This window comes from Thunnus thynnus, chromosome 20 (genome assembly GCF_963924715.1).
Source record: "Thunnus thynnus chromosome 20, fThuThy2.1, whole genome shotgun sequence".
NCBI lineage: Eukaryota > Metazoa > Chordata > Actinopteri > Scombriformes > Scombridae > Thunnus > Thunnus thynnus.
Window position 1 is genome coordinate 2982032 of NC_089536.1, and position 18250 is coordinate 3000281.

The 18250-nt window shown below is 41.7% G+C and overlaps 1 protein-coding gene across 2 annotated transcripts in view; it reads left to right on the top strand.

The window, feature by feature from the left end:
- The first annotated feature begins 8947 nt into the window (after positions 1-8947).
- Positions 8948-18250, top strand: part of aatkb (apoptosis-associated tyrosine kinase b) — a 32033-nt gene continuing 22730 nt past the window's right edge. The window contains exons 1-2 of one of the 2 annotated variants that reach the window (XM_067577169.1): positions 8948-9049; positions 16541-16682. In XM_067577169.1, coding sequence (XP_067433270.1) covers positions 9005-9049; positions 16541-16682 — 187 coding nt within the window. In that variant the 5' untranslated portion in view covers positions 8948-9004. Of the gene's footprint in view, positions 9050-11789; positions 12088-16540; positions 16683-18250 lie in introns of those variants that run through there. The other variant, XM_067577167.1, reaches the window with a different exon arrangement.

Consider the following 18250-nt stretch of genomic DNA (forward strand, 5'->3'; position numbering starts at 1 on the left):
CACAGAATGCCCTTTATATCACAATACTCTGGTTACCATGTTCTTATCTTGAACATTGGTATGTGTGTGTGTGTGTGTGTGTGAGATCTTTGCTTCTTTGCTTCACAATGATTTTCAGGAGTTTTGTCCTGTTTGAAACTTGTGTGTTTTAAAGGAAAATATTCAGGAGAGGACGTGAGCGGCGACTACCTTCCTGCAACCTGCTTCTTTCAAGAAACATTTAGTCAGTCACTTTTTCCCAACGAGTCATTATAGTTTCAACCTCTAAATTCACTCTAATAAGTGTGCTGCTGGTCATTTTTGGAAATAATTGCTCTGTGAATAAGATTTGAAGACCTTTAGTAGCTTTAATGTCTGCCGTGTGGGTGTTGATTGACAGCTGTGATTGACAGTCGGTTCACCTGCTGCTCCGGCACTCACACTGAGTCGGACTATCGTCGCAATATTTCAGTAAGTTTAATGACTTGATTAGTTACCGTTGGCCTTGCAGGACAGCATTTTGTCGTGTTTTTTAATCTTTAATTGGTATCACAGTGTGAGACGTTTGTTCTGTCCAGTTTCCAGCTCTTCTTTCACCTTTCACCTCTCCTCTGAGCTTTGATACCTGTATCGTCCCGTACATAAGATGACCCTAATTATAAGATGATCCTCCCTTTTTCAACAGCTGTTTTTTTTTTTAAAAAAGGCTTTGAAGACTTTGGAGATAAAAGACACTTTTATCCCGTTGAGACAGTTTCCCTGAGTTACTGTTAATCCAAAGAGAAGAGAGATCTCATCCTTGAAGCCTTTCTCTTGTAAAAAAAAAAAGTGAAATACTTCACTAAAGCAGAATGTAAATCCCACATTTGTACGGCCTCTCTGTCAGACACATAATCACTCTCTCTTCTGTCAGCCTCTTGGAAGCGGTCAAAAGCAGCCTGTTTGAACTCGCTATCATCTGGAACAGCAGTAATTCTTGGCTGCTTGACAGACGATTCGGATCTCTTTCTGCAACAAAGACGTCAGAAGTTGCTTTAGATTTGTTTTCACCAGTCAAGAATTTATTTCCTCTAGTGGCAGAAGCCTTCAGAAACTCCTGCAGGTTGAACCGAGTTAACGAAACACTTTCATTGCAGAATGACTGACTACAACCCATAATGCAACACTCCCTGTAGGAGCCGGCGGTACTTTCAAGGATGTCTTATCTTGTGAACTCATAATTGACTCGTCCTTGAATGTAAGACAACCCCGGCTTTTTAAAAAAGTAATTTCCAGAGCAGAATATTAGAGCCAATACGGTAATTTAGCCGTAGCAAGGACGGTAACCAGGGCTGATGATGGGTGAAGGTTGTCCCTTGGATACACTTCCTGCTGACCCCTCTGAGTTGGATGTGAGCAGCAGGAACAGGAACGGAGCCAGGGCAGTGACTCGGCTCGGACGGGGGAAAATGTGTCCCTTCTGGATCAGCTGCATCAAAAAAAAAACCCTCTAATTGTGTGTTTTGAATAGAGGAGGTTGAACATTAGTGACACACTGATCGCTGATGGCTGGATTTGGTCTGTAATCACTATCCATGAAGCGGGTGTACATACAAGCCAACACGGATATCAAAAAACATTTATTTGTTGTTTTTTTGCAGCTGCAGAGTTAATGCTACCATGCAGCGCCACATCCAGGCTGATATCCAGGATATAATGTTAGAGTTTGGACTCCGTTCAGTCTGTCAGCTCTAATCTAAATATACAACATACCAACCACACTTTTGTCTGACAGACACACCATTGCAGTGACTCATACCTGAGCTGTCAGACGGCTCAGTCACTTATTGTTCGCTCTGCCTTAAAGAAAACTACAGACTTGGCTCAGACTCACAAACTCTCAATGACTGCAGGGAGACGATGGTCACATGACTGACAGAGCTGGCTGAGCTAGCACCGCCACTAGCCGGCTACTCCTTTGGGTTTCAGGTCTGTGTGTCAGTAAGTCTCATAGCTAAGTGGATCATAGCAGGAATTAGTTTCTTTGACTTTACATTGGTTCTACACTTTTTAATTGCAGCTGCTGCCAGTGCATGTGGATCAATGCATCTGGTCTAATTATCCTCTGGTCTTTTTCAGAGTATTTTGGACTATCCACAGGTTCCTCTCGGTTTGGGGCTTTTTTTTTTGTTGTTTTGAATCAGTTTGTGGACCCATGTTGATCTCTAGTTACAGCCTGGTCGCCAGAATAAAACGTTGGCAGTTTACGTTTCTGCAAACCACAGAAATGTTGAATATCTACGTTTCAACACGTGAAATACGTAGCATATTAACATTAACCCCTAACCATAACCCTAACCCCTAACCCCTAACCCCTAACCCAAACCATGATCATTCCCTAACCCTAACCAGACCTTAACCACAGCTTTGTCACACCATAAAACGTCATTATTCAAGAAATGTTAATATGCTACATTTGTAGAAATGTTGATGTGATACACGTGTTGAAACGCACATATTCAACGTTTCTGTGGTTTGTAGAAACGTTCAATGCCAACATTTATCCTCTGGTGTTTTGGTTGGTAGTTACATCGTAGTGGTTCCTTATGGTTCAACATTTTGGGAAATACATTTAGGCTGTTTGATTTCTTGCTGAGAGTTAGATGAGAAGATCTTTCTCATGTCTTTACACCGGGGGAAGCAGGGGGGGAAACAACCAGCCTGGCTTTATCCAAAGTTTTAAATATCTGCCTACCAACAACCTCTAAATTTTGCTAATTCACACATTATATTGAGTTTGTTTAACTTGGACAAAAACAGAAATGTAAAAAGGGAAAGTGAGTGTTTTTAGGGGGAGTTAAAGCTGAAGCAATTTCTTGGCCCGGGCACAGTAACTTCCTGGAAACGTTCCAACTAATTAACACTGGGAAACTTTTCCTGAAAGCTCTGATATATCTGACAATAATAACAAACATGGACGCCTCATATCAGCCAAACCCAAATTTAATGGATCTAATGTCATTTTGATGTCAATGTGAAGTATTTTCAACCCTCAAATGACCAGCTCAGTTATTTTACAACCTTTCCCATCCAGCTCGAGCTTCATATTTAGCTTACAGCCTTGACAGCGGTATCAATCTTTCCATCTAACTCTTGGCAAGAAAGCGTCTAAGCATTTTTCTTAAAGTGTGTCAAATTATTTCTTTAATTCGCCTCTCTTGAGTGCAGCTACAGTACATCAGCTAGTCCTGCGAGGCAATTTGTATTCTAACAGCACAGAGTTCACTTGCTGCTGAGAGTTTGAGCGTGACAACGTGTAAATCAGGATGAAGCTGGAACTCATTAAGCTGCAGAAATATCCGGAGTGATTTCTCAGTCAGCTCCGTCTCTGTAAAGGCAGAACAAACACGTGAGGTTGTCAGATAGACTCGCACGCTGTCTTCTGTCTGCTCTCGGTTAGACACCGCTGCTCTTCTTCAGCTCTGAGTGCTGAGCAGATTCTCCTCTTCAGCCTCCTTCTCCTCTCTCGGTTCCTTTTCTTCTCTCCTCTCGACTCGTCTCCTCCGAGCTCGCTCCCCTTTTCATCATTTAGTCATCAGGACGCGCTTCAGCTCACTGCCTCGGGAGGCTAAAAACGGCTACCACCTCTGAGTAGCTGAGAGCTGTATGGTACTCAAACTGCCGCCATCATGTTGTAAAGGAGAGGAAAAATACAGCAGCTCAGGAAATGTCTTCTTGTGTTCTTCACTGTGTTGTTGGGTGTAGTTAATGAAGCTCTCAGGAGGGATGTGTCCTCGTGAACTGAACAACCTTTAGAGGAGACATTTATCTCTTTGGATCTGGGCTCATTATGTCCAACAAGAGGAAAGAATCCTCTATTTTTCATTTAGATTAGCAGTCAATGGGATCGACTTTACACAGCAGAGGAAGAAAACACTACAGCTGGGTGTTTTTTGTGTTTGTGGGGGTGTTCAATACAGTCGCTCCCCTGAGGACGAAGCACATACAGTATGAAAGCAAAAGCACAAACACACTGAAGAAAATGTGCTCCAAATACAAAAATACTGCAAAGTGTGACACACATAGAGACGTAAAAAACATTCAGAGAAACGCAACTCACTCTCACTTTCATTGTCGTTTCCAAATTGCATGTTAAAGTGGCTGTAATTGACTGATAATATCATTGTATTAAATGTCAGTATGTTGTGTGTCGGCTCTGCAGCTCCTCTCCGCCTGCAACTTTTACTGTTTTGATTCACTCTCATGCTTTCTCATATCAGGGAGTGGTGGAGCATTTAGCGGCTAAAGAGCCAGATACTTCCCTCAGGAGTGAATCTTGGACTTACATTCACCAGGTGGACAGAAACACGACTCCAAATGAATGATAATGTTTCTCCGTAACCGCTGGAAATGTGGACATAACGACTAATATCATCTTTCGTAGTTGCCGTGGTGCTTGTTCTGTTTTGTTGACCATTCGGTTATAAATCACTTTGTTTTGTCACGTTGTCCTTTTTTTTGACTAGATAAAAACACACTTTACTAGACTGTCTTCCCGAGAAAAACAACAGGATCGGTCATCGAGTGTCCCAAAGCGACATGAATTAACGCTCAAGTAACGTTACCTATCTAGCTATTATGAGACCAGCAGAGGAGGGAATCATAGAGAATAAAGTCTGTGTATAGAGGAGCTCAGGGTGCCGATCATCCCTCTAACCTTCACTACTATGTGATTATTATTGTAACCATGGCGACAAATATCTCCCATCTTTAACTAAGTACTTATTTTAACCGAGTTGTTTTTGTGCTTAAACCTATAATCAAACCACCTTATCCAACCAGTCACCTCGTAAAACCTCTCAATGAAGGTGTGAAACAGCTGCGAGAGGCACGGACAGATGATGTCATCCCACCGATAGTGGCGTCAGATCAGACGTGTTTGGTTGATTCATTTGGAAGACTGGTTGTTCATCAGCGTTCAACAGCGATAAATACTTTGTGCTTTTGTATGTGTTTTGTCTTCAAAGGCCACCGTAGTTTGACCTCATCTCAGCTGGACAACAATAAAACAACAATAATAAGAATCTTTATTGTCCACAAACGTGGAGATTTGACTTCGGCCTTCGCAGAAACACATTATAGTAAATAACAACACATACAATACTAAATAACACAGCGTGCACAGTACAAACAACAATACCAGTCCAGTTGTTTCTGCTCTTTCCCAGTGATTTTACTGGTTTGTTTTTGTTCTCAGCTCCCAGGTGTCCACAGCGTGTACGCACATTAAAAGTTAAAACTCTAAAATGTTCTCGCTCGTTTCGAAAGGATCCAATTTTTCCTGCTTAGATTCGAGCTTTTGTAAAAGAAAATGTATTCTGTGTTCAAAAAAAAAAAAAAAAGGTTCCTAAATATTTTAAACTCCTCTACTGCTTCAACAAGACGGAGAATTAACTGCTGAATAACACGTTGGACATTTGCTGACTGGTGAAATCAGCTTCATCGTCTCTCCTGCTTACCGACTGCTGTACTAAGCTTTCTTTTTCTGCACCTGCCTGCACGACCTCTCCTGGTACTCCACCGGAGGAACGGTTCAGACGTAAGATTAGATATTAATTCTGTCTTTCTCATTAAAAAACAACAAGCCTCTCAGCGGACGTTCCCACTCTGTCTGTGAGCTCATCGGTTCATTCTGTCAAAAATGACTCACAAATATAGTTTTTTATTTCCTAAAACAGCTGAGCACTGCAGATTTTAGAAAGATTTTCCCAGACAGGAAGATAATAGTGCATCAATTCTATGTCGTCTTTGGTCTTTTATGGACAATTAGAGAAATAAAGAATATCTCCAGACTTTAATACTTACACTTTAAATGAGTAATTTTAATAGTTTGATCAGTTACTCAAAGGTTTGTGGTTACTGTGTTGTTCATTTCTGATATGAAGAGGACTGTATGTTTGTGTCAGTCACCAAATTTTAATTGCAGTTTCCTTTGTTAACGATATTCCACAAGTGTAGCCTATCATCTGCACTGGGACTGGGAAATATGTTGATATTATATCGATAACGTGACATGAGACTACATATCATCTTATATTTTGGATATCATGATCTGGTGATATGGCAGAAGTGTCGTCTTTTCTTGGTTTTAAAGGCTGTATTACAGTAAAGTGATGTCATTTTCTGAACTGTTCTATTATTATATCCACATTACAGATGATTATTTATCAAAAATCTCATAGTGTAAATATGTTGTGGAAGCATCAATAGTCGTCCCTTCAATATCAATATCAATATGGAGTTATTTGAAAATGTTGTGATATTTGATTTTGTCCGTATCGCCCTGAGCTGCGTTTAAATTCTCCGTTTTCATTTCGACTCCACGTGGACCGGAGTGAGTTCCTCAGATATGAACACGGATCCTGCTCTCCCGCTCTCCCGCTTTGTCAGCGGGGAAACTGGGATTTGTCAGCCAGGGAGTTTAAAATAAACCGCAAAAAGAGGCAGAATATTTCTCCTGCTCTCTGTTATTACTCCCAAACAAATAAAGACTAATTAAATCATCTTAATGTTTCAAAGCACTAAATGGTTATTGACTGATTTAGCAAGCTGGCTTTTTCCAGCCCGTCTGTTTCATGTGGCATCATATTTGCTCTTTTTTACGGACACTGTCGGGACCCTTGGTCTAAAAATTCAGACTCACTGTGTTCCAAAAAGCTGCGGGAGGCCGACTAATCCAGCATTTAACTGTTAAAGTTGCATGATTTTTGACGAATTCTGTTCTCTTCCTACATTCTGCCAGCCGGCCTCCTGAACAACAGCGTTCCCTCTCTGTCCAATTATACTAAGAGCCCCGATACTCACTGAAAGTCGCACCAGCTTTCAGAGGATCAGCACGAACTGGCAGCAGAAATGACTCTCTGAGCTCTGTTTATTGTGTGTGTGTGTGTGTGTGTGTGTGTGTGTGTGTATGTGTGTGTGTGTGTGTGTGTGTGTGTGTGTGTCGGAGCTGGGTGGCACCATTTTTTGGCAGGAATCAGCGTGAGAGATTTACAGCTGAAGGCAATCCTGCACGGCTGTCCGTCCAATCTGTTTCCATGGTAACCGTTGCATCGCAGAAGTGAGGAAAAATAAATCATCCAAAAAAAAAAAAAAAAGAAAAAAAGAAAGAAAAGAAAACCCTCCAAAAATTGGGAACAAGGTATTATTTGTGAGATTGGGCAGCGTGTGAGGCGCCACACATGGAACCATCAGAGTCTGAAAATTGGCTTCAGTGGTGCAGAATGAGGCTCAGAGCGGCGAGATGAGAGAGAGAGAGAGAGAGAGATAGAGAGAGAGCCTGAAGGAAATAACACAAGGGCTTTCAGAAGTGGAGCTGAAGTGTGTTAAATATTGTAAATAAACATATGTTAATGTCGTGTATCGTAATTATATTTACATCTCGATTGAATTAAATCTCTAAATGTGTTGTTTTGCAGATTAATCGAACAGATAAAACGATGCGTTTAGGACACATTTAGTATTATCATCTATCTCAGCATGTGATGCCAAAATGCTCTTTAGAGTGTCTAGTGTAATTAATTACTCGTGTTTTCAGTCCTGGGTTACATCAGTTAAAATGTGTTTAATGTGGGCATCACATAGCCTGCCTTCCTCTCTCCATGTTTCCTGTCTGTCTCTACTACTGAAACAAGGCAAAACACTGGAGAAATAATCCTTAAAGGAGACGTGTCATGCACATCTCAAGGTCTATATTTATATTCTGTGGCTCTACTGGAATATCTTTGCATGATTTACTCCTTATTTATCTTGTACTGGTCCTTTACGCAGCCCCTCAGATCAGCCGTTTTTAGCTCCTGTCTCTTTAAGGCCGAATCAGATCTGAAACATGAGAGAGGACGAAGCTAATAACCTCAGCAACAGTTAAAGTCAAGGAAACAGATGGCCGTTAGTGGGCGTTTGTGAACAATATGATGTCATCACGAGGAGGAAGAAGAGGTGACTTTTGACTTGCAGGGAGCATGTTTAACCTAATCATGTGACATTATAACAGTATATAAAAGACAGAAAATCACACAGAGCGTGTTTTTGCTCCTTTAAAAGGCGTTATTGCTACAGGTTACCAGTCTGAAGGTGTTGACTGGTTGTTTATTTGTCCAGATGTCAAGATGTTTAATGATGTTGACATCTGAAATGTCACCAAATGAAGTTACTGACGGTACAGTTTGCTCTGTGGACTTCAGATTCAGATATCAGACTCGACTTTAAACTTAAACACAAACTCTTCTTCAATAATCTCCCCATGTGAACAGTTAACAACCAATAATGGGAATATTGAGCACAATGTAAATAAATAAACATAACGAGTTGACATAAACACAAGTTTTGAAAGGAAAAGAATCACCTCGAATCATCATAAATGTACACAATACTATGCATATATTATATATATATTGTATATATTGACACATCAGACTGAGGTTTTATCTTCCACCTCTCTGGAACTTTATTATATAAAAAAAAATCCCCTTATTTATTTGCAAATCACTTCCACATTGCACGCAGTGAATGAAAAAAACAAGTAGTGCAAAAACCCCCCCAAAACCATCTCTGGTGCTTCTGTTGCTGGATGAAGGTGATAAATGAACATTTGCATGTTTCAGTCTGGTTTTCTGTGCAGAGGTGTGATGTGCTTCAAATCCTAACGGACTATAACGTGTGTAACAGCATTTCATTTAGAGCAAAAACATGATGCCAAGCTGTAAATCAAACAGTGTCTCTGAACGGAAGATCTCCTGAGAAAACAGTCAAGTCATGAACTATTCTGTAAGTTACAGCAGAATAAATCACATTCACGCTTTTATTGTTGTAATCTAATCGCTCTTTTATGTCACACATGCTTTGATACGCGTTAGGTGAAACTATCTGTCGTTGTAACACCCGCTTGTGTCCTGCAGATGGCGCGCCGCTGAGCGGGCTGTCCTGGTCGTCCTCCCTGGCTGTGGTGGCCATCTCCTTCTCTGGTCTCTTCACCTTCGTCTTCCTCATGCTGGCCTGCCTCTGCTGCAAGAAGGGCAAGACCGGCTTCAAGGTGAGACTCCCCTTTGCGCCGGTGCACGGAACATCATTCCTCATCCATCCTTGCACATGAATAAAATATGAGGACAAAAGTGACACACCTCAGCACCCTCATGCACACACACACACACACACACACTCTCATTGTATCATATCAAGTTTTTATGGAGTCTTGCACTCTCTCTCTCTCTCTCTCTCTCTCTCTCTCTGCCCGCCGCCAGCGTTACTGCAAATGGCCCTAAACAGAGAACATTGCATGCAGCCTCTCATCAGACTTCCATTATATTCATGACACAAGCTCTCCAGACATTTAAACTCAGAAAATGTTGATGGTAAGTAAACAGAAAAAGCAAGACAAAGGTGATGGAGGCTGCAGCTTTTCAGTAGCGTCCTTTGTCAGTGCTGCAAGACCCGATTTCTGAGCGGCACCATGAAATGGGTCACAGCGTCGGAGAAAATAGGACAAGAATGTGAGCAGCATACTGTGAGTGTGAACATTAGAGGAACGATGGGATTATACAGCAGAAATGTCTTGTGTGTGTGTGTGTGTGTCAGTTGTGTGTTTCTGCAGATTCGCCTCCATGTTTCAGCTTATTTAAGATGATGTTAACCTGCATTGGAAACAAGATGTGGACACAAAGCTGACACATCATCACCTTTTAAGTCGATATGTTGAACTTGTTAGCAAACGGTTGCTAATTTCCACATCCGGCAGATACGGAGCAACATTATCATTCATTTCAGCTCTCTTTTAGCTGTTTTTGCTCTCTACCACCTCAGTATGCTAACTTACTACAGTATAAAAACTCTCAACCTGACGTTAGCGGCAACAGCTGTCACATCTTGTGAAACCCATCCATATTTACATTCCTGTCCTCTGCAGCTTGAATAAATGTACGTGTCAACCATCTGCTTGTGCATGTTTATGTTCATCCTCTTCCCACAAGGGCTCGACAAAACATCCCTCCTCAGCACCACTCAGAGTCAAAAAGCACAGAGTACCTTTTAAAGGCTCAACTATGTCTTATACACAACAGTAGAGAGCTTTTCCTGGCTGTTATCGTTCCCCTTCAAATAAGCTTTCGATGTAAGTTTATACGCTTGTTGGCCGTCTTATATAAAATGAAATGACTCCCGTTTCCCCCAGTAGAAATTTTAATCAGCAGCCTGAAAATTAACTCTCCTGCAGCCTCCTCAGGGCTAAGCTAGAAAGAGGCGAGCTAGAAATTCCCCAGTCAGATAACCGAAGACCCACAAAATACTTCTCTGCTCCTCGTTTTCTAAAATAAACTTACACTTGAAGGGTGCAATATAGGAGCAAAGATGTGAGATGTAATATTGATATATAAAACTGTGTGGAGAGCCGCGTGATTGAGCCTGTCAGATGACTTTTCTCACAGAGTCGGGGACATGTACCATTGTTTTAATAATGAAGGGTTTCATCTTCATCTTCTCTCTCTTCACCCGCAGCTCCTCTTTCCTTTTTTTCCACTTCCTCTTCATCGTTCTGAATGTGTCTTCAGAGCCGCTCTGATTACAGGAATATCTGCAGCCGTATTACATAACATCCTGTTTCTCTCTCTCTCTCTCTCTCTCTCTCTCTCTCTCTCTCTCTCTCTCTCTCTCTCTCTCTCTCTCTTCCTGTGTGTTTATATGTTTGCATCTCGAGTTGTTGTCGACATTAGTTTAGTGTATGTACATGTATGATATCCTCATGTCTGCTTTGTGTCTTTGGCTGGTTGGACCACCCAGCTCGGACCTGGGCCGGAGTGGGAAAGGAGGGTGGGGGGGTTGGAGGGTTTGGGGGGGAGGCATGAGGGCGTGAGGAAGGGCATACCCATGAGCCCACAGTGCATCCGGCCTCAGGGCCCCATCTGGAATTAGACACAGCCTCTCCCAGAGCAGGAAGAGGGAATTTCAGGGAAAATAATGAAAAAAAAAAAAAAAAAAACTTCAAGAGGAGACGAGAGAGAAAAAGCTCTCTGTGTTTTACAAACAGTGACAGAAAGATGAGGTACTTCCTCCGACAGACCTCACCGCCACTTGATATGACTAACTCAGACTGATGAAGCCTCATATAAACTTCACATTGACTTTTAAACGACTGTGTGGACACACTGTGGGTTTTTGGCCTCCATCACTTCCATTGAAAACACATTTGACGGATCTTTTAATATCCAGCGAGGAAAAACCTCTTTCACCGCTCACACGGACACCTGACTGCTGCTTTAAGACACACTTGAAAAAAAATAGTGAACTTGTCCATTAAGTTGAGCTTTTGGCACGTATGATGAGGTTAAAGGTCGGCGTCGGAGGTCAGCGTATGTGTGGATGTGGGTGTGTGTGTTCCTGGTTCGGTCCGGGAAGGGGGGGGGGGGGGGGGGGGGACTGCCCTGCAGATGTTCTTTGGCTTTTGGGAGAGAGAGAGCGAAAGAGAGAGGAAGAGAGCAGATGATGTCACAAGTATAGTATGTGAACCCCCCTCCACCCCCCACCCCCCCACCTCCTCACCACCACCACCACCTCCTCTTCCTCCCCTCCTCCCACTTGTATTTTTCTCCCTCACATATTTGTGGGGGCTCAGCTTCTCTCTCCTCTCCTCCTCTCCCTCATGAGACGACCACAGGTTTCAGCCTTCGCCTGTGAACCCGTGAGATAGGGTTCACCCCCCCCTACCCACCTCCCCCTCAACCCCACCTCCCCCCCACCCCCCCACCCCCCACCCCACCTCATTTTCTCTCCCTCCATCACTCCATCCCCAGCAGTCCCCTGGAAGAGTCAGTGGTCAGCTCCTCTTCCTCCTCTCTGGACTCTCTCTGCAGAATGATGAAGCCTTTTTTTCTGCAGCCGCTCCTCCTGGCGCCGCCGGCCTCCTGCTGCCCTGCACCCATCACACCAGTGGGAGCCCCTGCAATGGGGCCACTGAGTGCATGTGTGTGTGTGTGTGTGTGTGTGTGATGGCAAGACATTGATTGAAATGCTTTCACACGTTTTGAAGGCGTTTTCTGAGTCCAGGGCGTCTGACATGTCGTCCTCACCTGTGGAGGGAAGGTAAGCTAGTGGGAGATGCTGCGGGGTCACTGGCTGCTGATGTTTTGGGGTGTTTTAAACTCTACATGTGTCAGTTGCATTTATTAAGTGTTTTATATTGGTCTTGTTTGTTTTATTTAACTTATTACGGCAGCTATTGGGTTGTTTTTGGGAGTCTTAAGTTGTCTTTTAGATGTTATTTTTATGATCGTATCGGAGATTTTATTCATGATTTACAGCTGCAGTCTTTCACTCTGATATTGAGACGTATTTTTATGTTATTTGTTTAATATTACTCATCGGAGTTGCTGCCCAACTTACTGCCAGTACATTCTTGAAAAAGAGATTTTTAATCTCAGTGAGGTTTTCCTGGTAAAATAATAATAAAGATGGAAATGGGACCATGTGCATTAAATCATTGGATTAGCAACACCATCACTGCATGTTAAAGTCATTAACAGAGAAGCAAAGTGTGTGAATATATTTTTGATGGTTTTTTTCTGCTGAGCACGAGTTAATTAGTGCTGTAACTGGAGCAGCAACGATTAATCGGCAGCAGCTATTTAAATAATATGCCAAACATTTGCAGGTTTGCATATCCATATACATATCACATATGTTGCTTTTCTTGGTCTTGCATGATTGCAAATGTAATATTTGGGGGATTTGGACTGTTAGTTGGACAAAATAAGACACTTGAGGACGTTGTTTTTCACAATTTTCTGATGTTTTATCGACCAAATGATTAATCATGAAAGAAATTGAAAGATGAATCAATAATAAAAAATATTTGTTAGTTGCAGCTTTATCTGGAGAAATAAAAATTTTATGTTTTAAGCAAAAATACTGAAGATTTTCTGGTTCCAGCTTCTAAAATGTGAAGTTTTTCAGTTTTATATCATTGCTCATTGAATAACTTTGTGTATTTCTTCAATTTGTCAACATTTTCTTTTCCACTGAGCGATTAATTGATTGAACATTTATTATTTGCAGCCTTAAATTCTGATACACTTTACTGCAGGATGTATGGAAAGAGAGATCTCTGTGAACGCTGGTGTGTGTGTGTGTGACAGCGTGTGTGTGTGTGTGTGTGTGTGTGTCGGAGAGTGAAACCACATGTTGAATGGGAGGGCGCGCAGGGCCGTGTGAAGATTTGGATCTGCGGATGAGGGAGAGTGTGCAACGTACTGAAGTGTGCATGTGTGTGTGTGTACATGCAAACATTCTTAGAGGACAGGATGAAGCGAGAGACGGAGGTGTTTATGTGTGTGTGTGTGTGTGTGTGTGTGTGCGTGTGCGTGTGTGTGTGTGTGTTTGAGTGGGTGTTGCAGAGGGCTGCAGCAGGTCACATTTTTCCAGTGTTGAGACCCTGCTGCTCTCCAGCTCCCAACCAAGAGACTTTCATTCTGACATCCGGTCTGTGGATGCGGCCAACTCCCCTCCCATCCCTCCTCCCCTTCCTCCTCCCCCCCCCTCCTCCTCGTCCTCCTCCTCTTCATCCTGCGATGTGTCTCTGTGTGTTCGGCAGACAGAGGGAATCTTTCAGGGGCTCATCGCTGCTTATCTAGTGCAGGCTTTAAAGTGCTGTAACACGCTAACATGGAGAACTCATAAAAAATGGAAAAAACCCACGAGAGCCTGCAGTTCGCTTCAAAGGAGATCTTCAAGAACTAGAATGATCTAAAGTCAGTTCTGTAACTGTTAGTGGCTTATTTCTCTCAGAACTTTTAGAATATTGTGATAATAATTAGTGTTAGTCTATAGATGGGGATGGAAAAATGATGAATTAATGATGCATCTTGGCTTTTATTATTTGGTCTTCACATCTCACAGTCCTTGTTTTGAGTATCGTGTGATTAATTAAATATAGCTAAATAGGAATGATATTAATAGTACCTATAATAATAAAAAATGCATTTTAATATATATATATTATTACAAAATCTCTTTTTTATGCAAAATTATGCAATATTATATTTCTCAGTTTGTGGAAGATGCTCCGTCTAATGTTTTAGAAGAAAAGAACAATAAAAGAAAAAATAATCATTTGAAAAAAAAATAGTTTTATGTTTATTTCTGTGTCATGATAAACATCTGGCCCATCGCATGGGATTATAAGACACCGCTATTTAATAAAAGATGCATCTTTTAGTCGTACATATACGAAGCTAATATGGAAGCATGTGGAAAAAGAAAAGAAACAAACAAACAAAAAGAAAAAAAATCCCAAATTTTCATCCATATGTACAAAATCAATATCTGTTTCTGTCTTACTAAACAAAACATTGCGCTGTTCCCAATAAAAACAACAGTAGAAAACAAAATTTTCTGTGTCATGCTTTTGTTCTTCTAGATTAACATAAGTGGTCTTTTATCATCCTGAATATTTCGCAGTTTCATCCAAATATCTCTGAACAAACAAATAACGAGCTCCTCAAACCCAGAAGCTGCAGAATAATGTGTGCACACATCTTTTGACCGGGAGCCAATCGTTTGTTTATCTCAGATAAATATCTGTCTTGTTGACCTGCTTTCTTCCACACATCGATGGCCGAAGAGCAAAAACCTCCAATCTGAAAACTTGTTTAACCCTCCTGTCGTCCTCGGGTCAAATTTGACCCGTTTTCAAATGTTTTTATATCAGAAATATGGATTTCTTTCCTCTAATTGCCTGAAAATCACATGGATGGTTCCATACCACACAGTTTGCAAGTAAAAGTAAAAGTAAAGTCACTACTTTCATTTCTTCATTTTGGGTGTTTTATTACAGTTTATAGCATTTGTCCTCCCGAGTCAAAATTGACCCGACAACAGGAGGGTTAAAAAAAAAAACTTGTTGATTTCTTGCAGAATGCTATTTGTTAAGGATATGTGGTATTGTTTACTGTATGTTTGTATGGTTATTACGGTATTGTTAACACATAATATAATAATATTTAGTGTATTATGTGTTGGGTATCCCTAACAAATAACATTCTGCAAAAAAAAAAACAACAAGTGCATTTTTCAGACAGGAGGTTTTGCTCTTCAGCCATCGATATCAAGTTACTGATCCCATAACTGAGCTGCACATGGTTTCCATCCAGTGTCGTCCACCGTGGTACATATCTGTGCATGAATACATACAAACACATAAATAAAGCAAACGTTTCTGTTGAATTTTCTGTATCATTTTTCTCCATTTCGGCAGCTTTTTTTTTTTTTGCCGCTCGTTCTCAGTCAGTTACTCATCAGTTAATACTCTTAACAGACACTCCCAGAAGTAAAACACTGCAGTTTATTAGAAGATCTCTGTTGCAACAGACTCGAGTGTGTTCAGGCTATCAAGATCTCTTCTGCAAACACTAATCTCTCTCTCTCTCTCAGCCACTCAAGAGTTATGAAGACTTATCGATCACTCTGCTGCCATTTGGGGGGCATGTGAAGCTGAGAGCTGAGTCAGATGTTAGCTTATACAACTGCAGTGAATCAAATCCAAATATTGTTTTGCTCCGTTTTGATATATAGAAAAGATTTCTAAAGAACGTTGAGTCACTCGCTCAAACTCTTCTCTCCCGTCTGTTCTCTCTCTCTGTGTGTGTGTTTCCAGAAAGCATCTCAGCGTTGAAAATCCTCTAGCTTAATTGCAAACTTCAGGGTTAAGATACATGTAATCTCAGAGCTAATGATCTCTGAAGATACCAGACTGGCTTTGTTTACACTAAACAGTCTCACAAACAGCTCAGAGAAACACTGAGCCGAGCCAGGACAGCTTGCTTCAGTTTATGTTAGCTCTGCGTCAGTGGGCGAGCCAACATATCATCAATTTTGGATTGTGTTTTTGTACAACATTGTCTCTCTTCATGGACTGTAGATGCAGTCGAATATTACTGATTGTATCAGACGAGACGTGTACGCGTCATGTGATCTGCAATAAAGACGGATCTAGACGTGCTGTCAGGGATTGTTTTTCCATTTTTGCATCTTCTTGTCCTCACAAAACAAGAAGCTGTTTAAGTTTATCGACAACAAAAAATACAACATATCAGACTTTGTTGTAGAACTTGAGCCGCGACGATCAACCGATTTGTCGATCAACAGAATCAGGTTTATTTTGAGTCATTTTTGGAGAAAAACTGTCTGAAACTTCTGATTCAAGCTTCTCATATATGAATATTTTCAGGTTTATTTGATAATGTGGTGAAAGTAAACTAAATATCTTTGGGTTACGGACAAAACAAGACGTGAGGACGTCACGTTGGGCTTTGGGCATTTTCTGACACCAAACAACTAATTCATTGATCAAGAAAATAATCATTAGTTGCAGCCCTGGATAGAAAAAGTCCTGGACTTATTTCCATCCTCGTCCCTGGTGTTTCCACAGACAGTAAACCAAAGCTGTTCACTAGTTTCCAACCAGCTGTCAGTCGAATTGTCCAGTAAAATCTGCCTCATCTTTCACGTCTTCATGTATTTGTGTATTTGTGCGTTTCAGGAATTCAAGAATGTGGACGGGGAGGAGTACCATGCAAACATGTCCACCTTGGCCTCGCCAACCTCCCAGGGAAGCCCGGACGTCTACATCCTGCCGCTCACCGAGGTGTCCCTGCCGGTCGCCAAGCAACCTGCCCGATCAGGTGAGTCGAAGTCCTCCTCAGTTCAGTTCAGTTCAGTTCAGTTTAACTTCTTAATGGCTCTACTGGAATATATTTGCATGATTTACAGTTAAAAACTCCTTATTTATCTTCTACTGGTCCTTTATGCAGCCCCTCAGTTCAGCCTCTGTCTGAAACAGGCCGTTTTAGTTCCTGTCTCTTTAAGGCCCCGCCTCCTGATGAGTCCACTCTGTTCTGATTGGTCAGCTGCAGAAAGCTTCCTCCTATGTAAACAAACAGCAGTAGCAGGATTTCACTTCTTTTCCTCCTTCTTTACTCAGAATGTCAACTCATTCAATACATCCGTACATGTTCAAACCCCCCGTTATCTGACGTCGTAACAGTATAAAAATAACAGAAAATCACAAAAAGCATGTTATGTCCCCTTTAAACTGCCGGTTCCACCTTTGGCTCCATCTCCACAAACTCATATTATGCAGCCAAGCACAAGTAAAAAAAAAAGGCTGTTTTGGGGAAATATTAACAAAATGATTCACACATCGACAAATAAACATTTCCATATTTGCGAGTTGCAGCCATGAAGTGCAGTCTTGAGGTTCAGAGAGGCACACGAGGACATTTGAAGTGAAAATTGAGCATTCGAGAGGTTAAACGTGCTCCGTCCACTTCCATTTGCTGTTTTGCCACTCAGTAAATCATTCAAATCCCTGCGCTACATTTAGAGAGATCTATTCTTTTTTTCTCTGCTGTCAAAAGAGATTAAACATGAGATGATGTCCAAGATAAAAAATGGGTGACCAAGGAATATCTAATCATGATATCACTTTTGAAGGTTGTGTCAGTACTTTGTAATCTATGTAATTTATGTCTTAAAACCTTCGCCGCAAAACTGACGCAAACCTTACGAGAGCTTTGTAAAAGTGCCAGAGCCTTACACATGCTGAGAACGTTTTTTGGGGGGATGTGAGAGTAATGTCAGAGCAGAACGGAGCCGTGTATCTGGAATTTGTCAGAGCTTTGTCCCCGGAGTGAGCACCGCCCAGACGCTGGCCTCGGTCAGCTGGGCCTCCACCTATCTCACAATCCCTCACTGCGGGTCATTACAGAGCGAACTGTGTGCTCTTTAGCTTTCACTCTCGCCCACAAACATCTGCCTGTTGCATAATAACGTCCAGGCGGCCAGCCTACACTGCTGCTTGTTGGTATGTGAGGCATGCGAGAGCACAAAACCCCAGTGAGAATATTCTCCTTTATTTCTCTCTCTCTCTCTCTCTCTCTCTCTCCATCTGCTTCTATGTGACAATGCTGCTTGTTGTTGTGTATTAATGGGCTGATGCAGCCTGATAAACTTATGACACTGTAGTGTGGTGACACTTAACGGATCATGTCATTAACCTCGAGGATCAGGCTGCATCGAAGCTCAGAGGTAAATGTTTGTTACGTCCAGTCTGACCCCACGCTGGCAGAGGTGGGATGTAAACAATGCACTTTTCATTTTCTGCTACTTTGTGCTTTCTACTCCGCTACATTTACGTGACAGCTTTAGTCACTCCAATTAAAATTTTACACACGATTGTTAAAGATTAAAC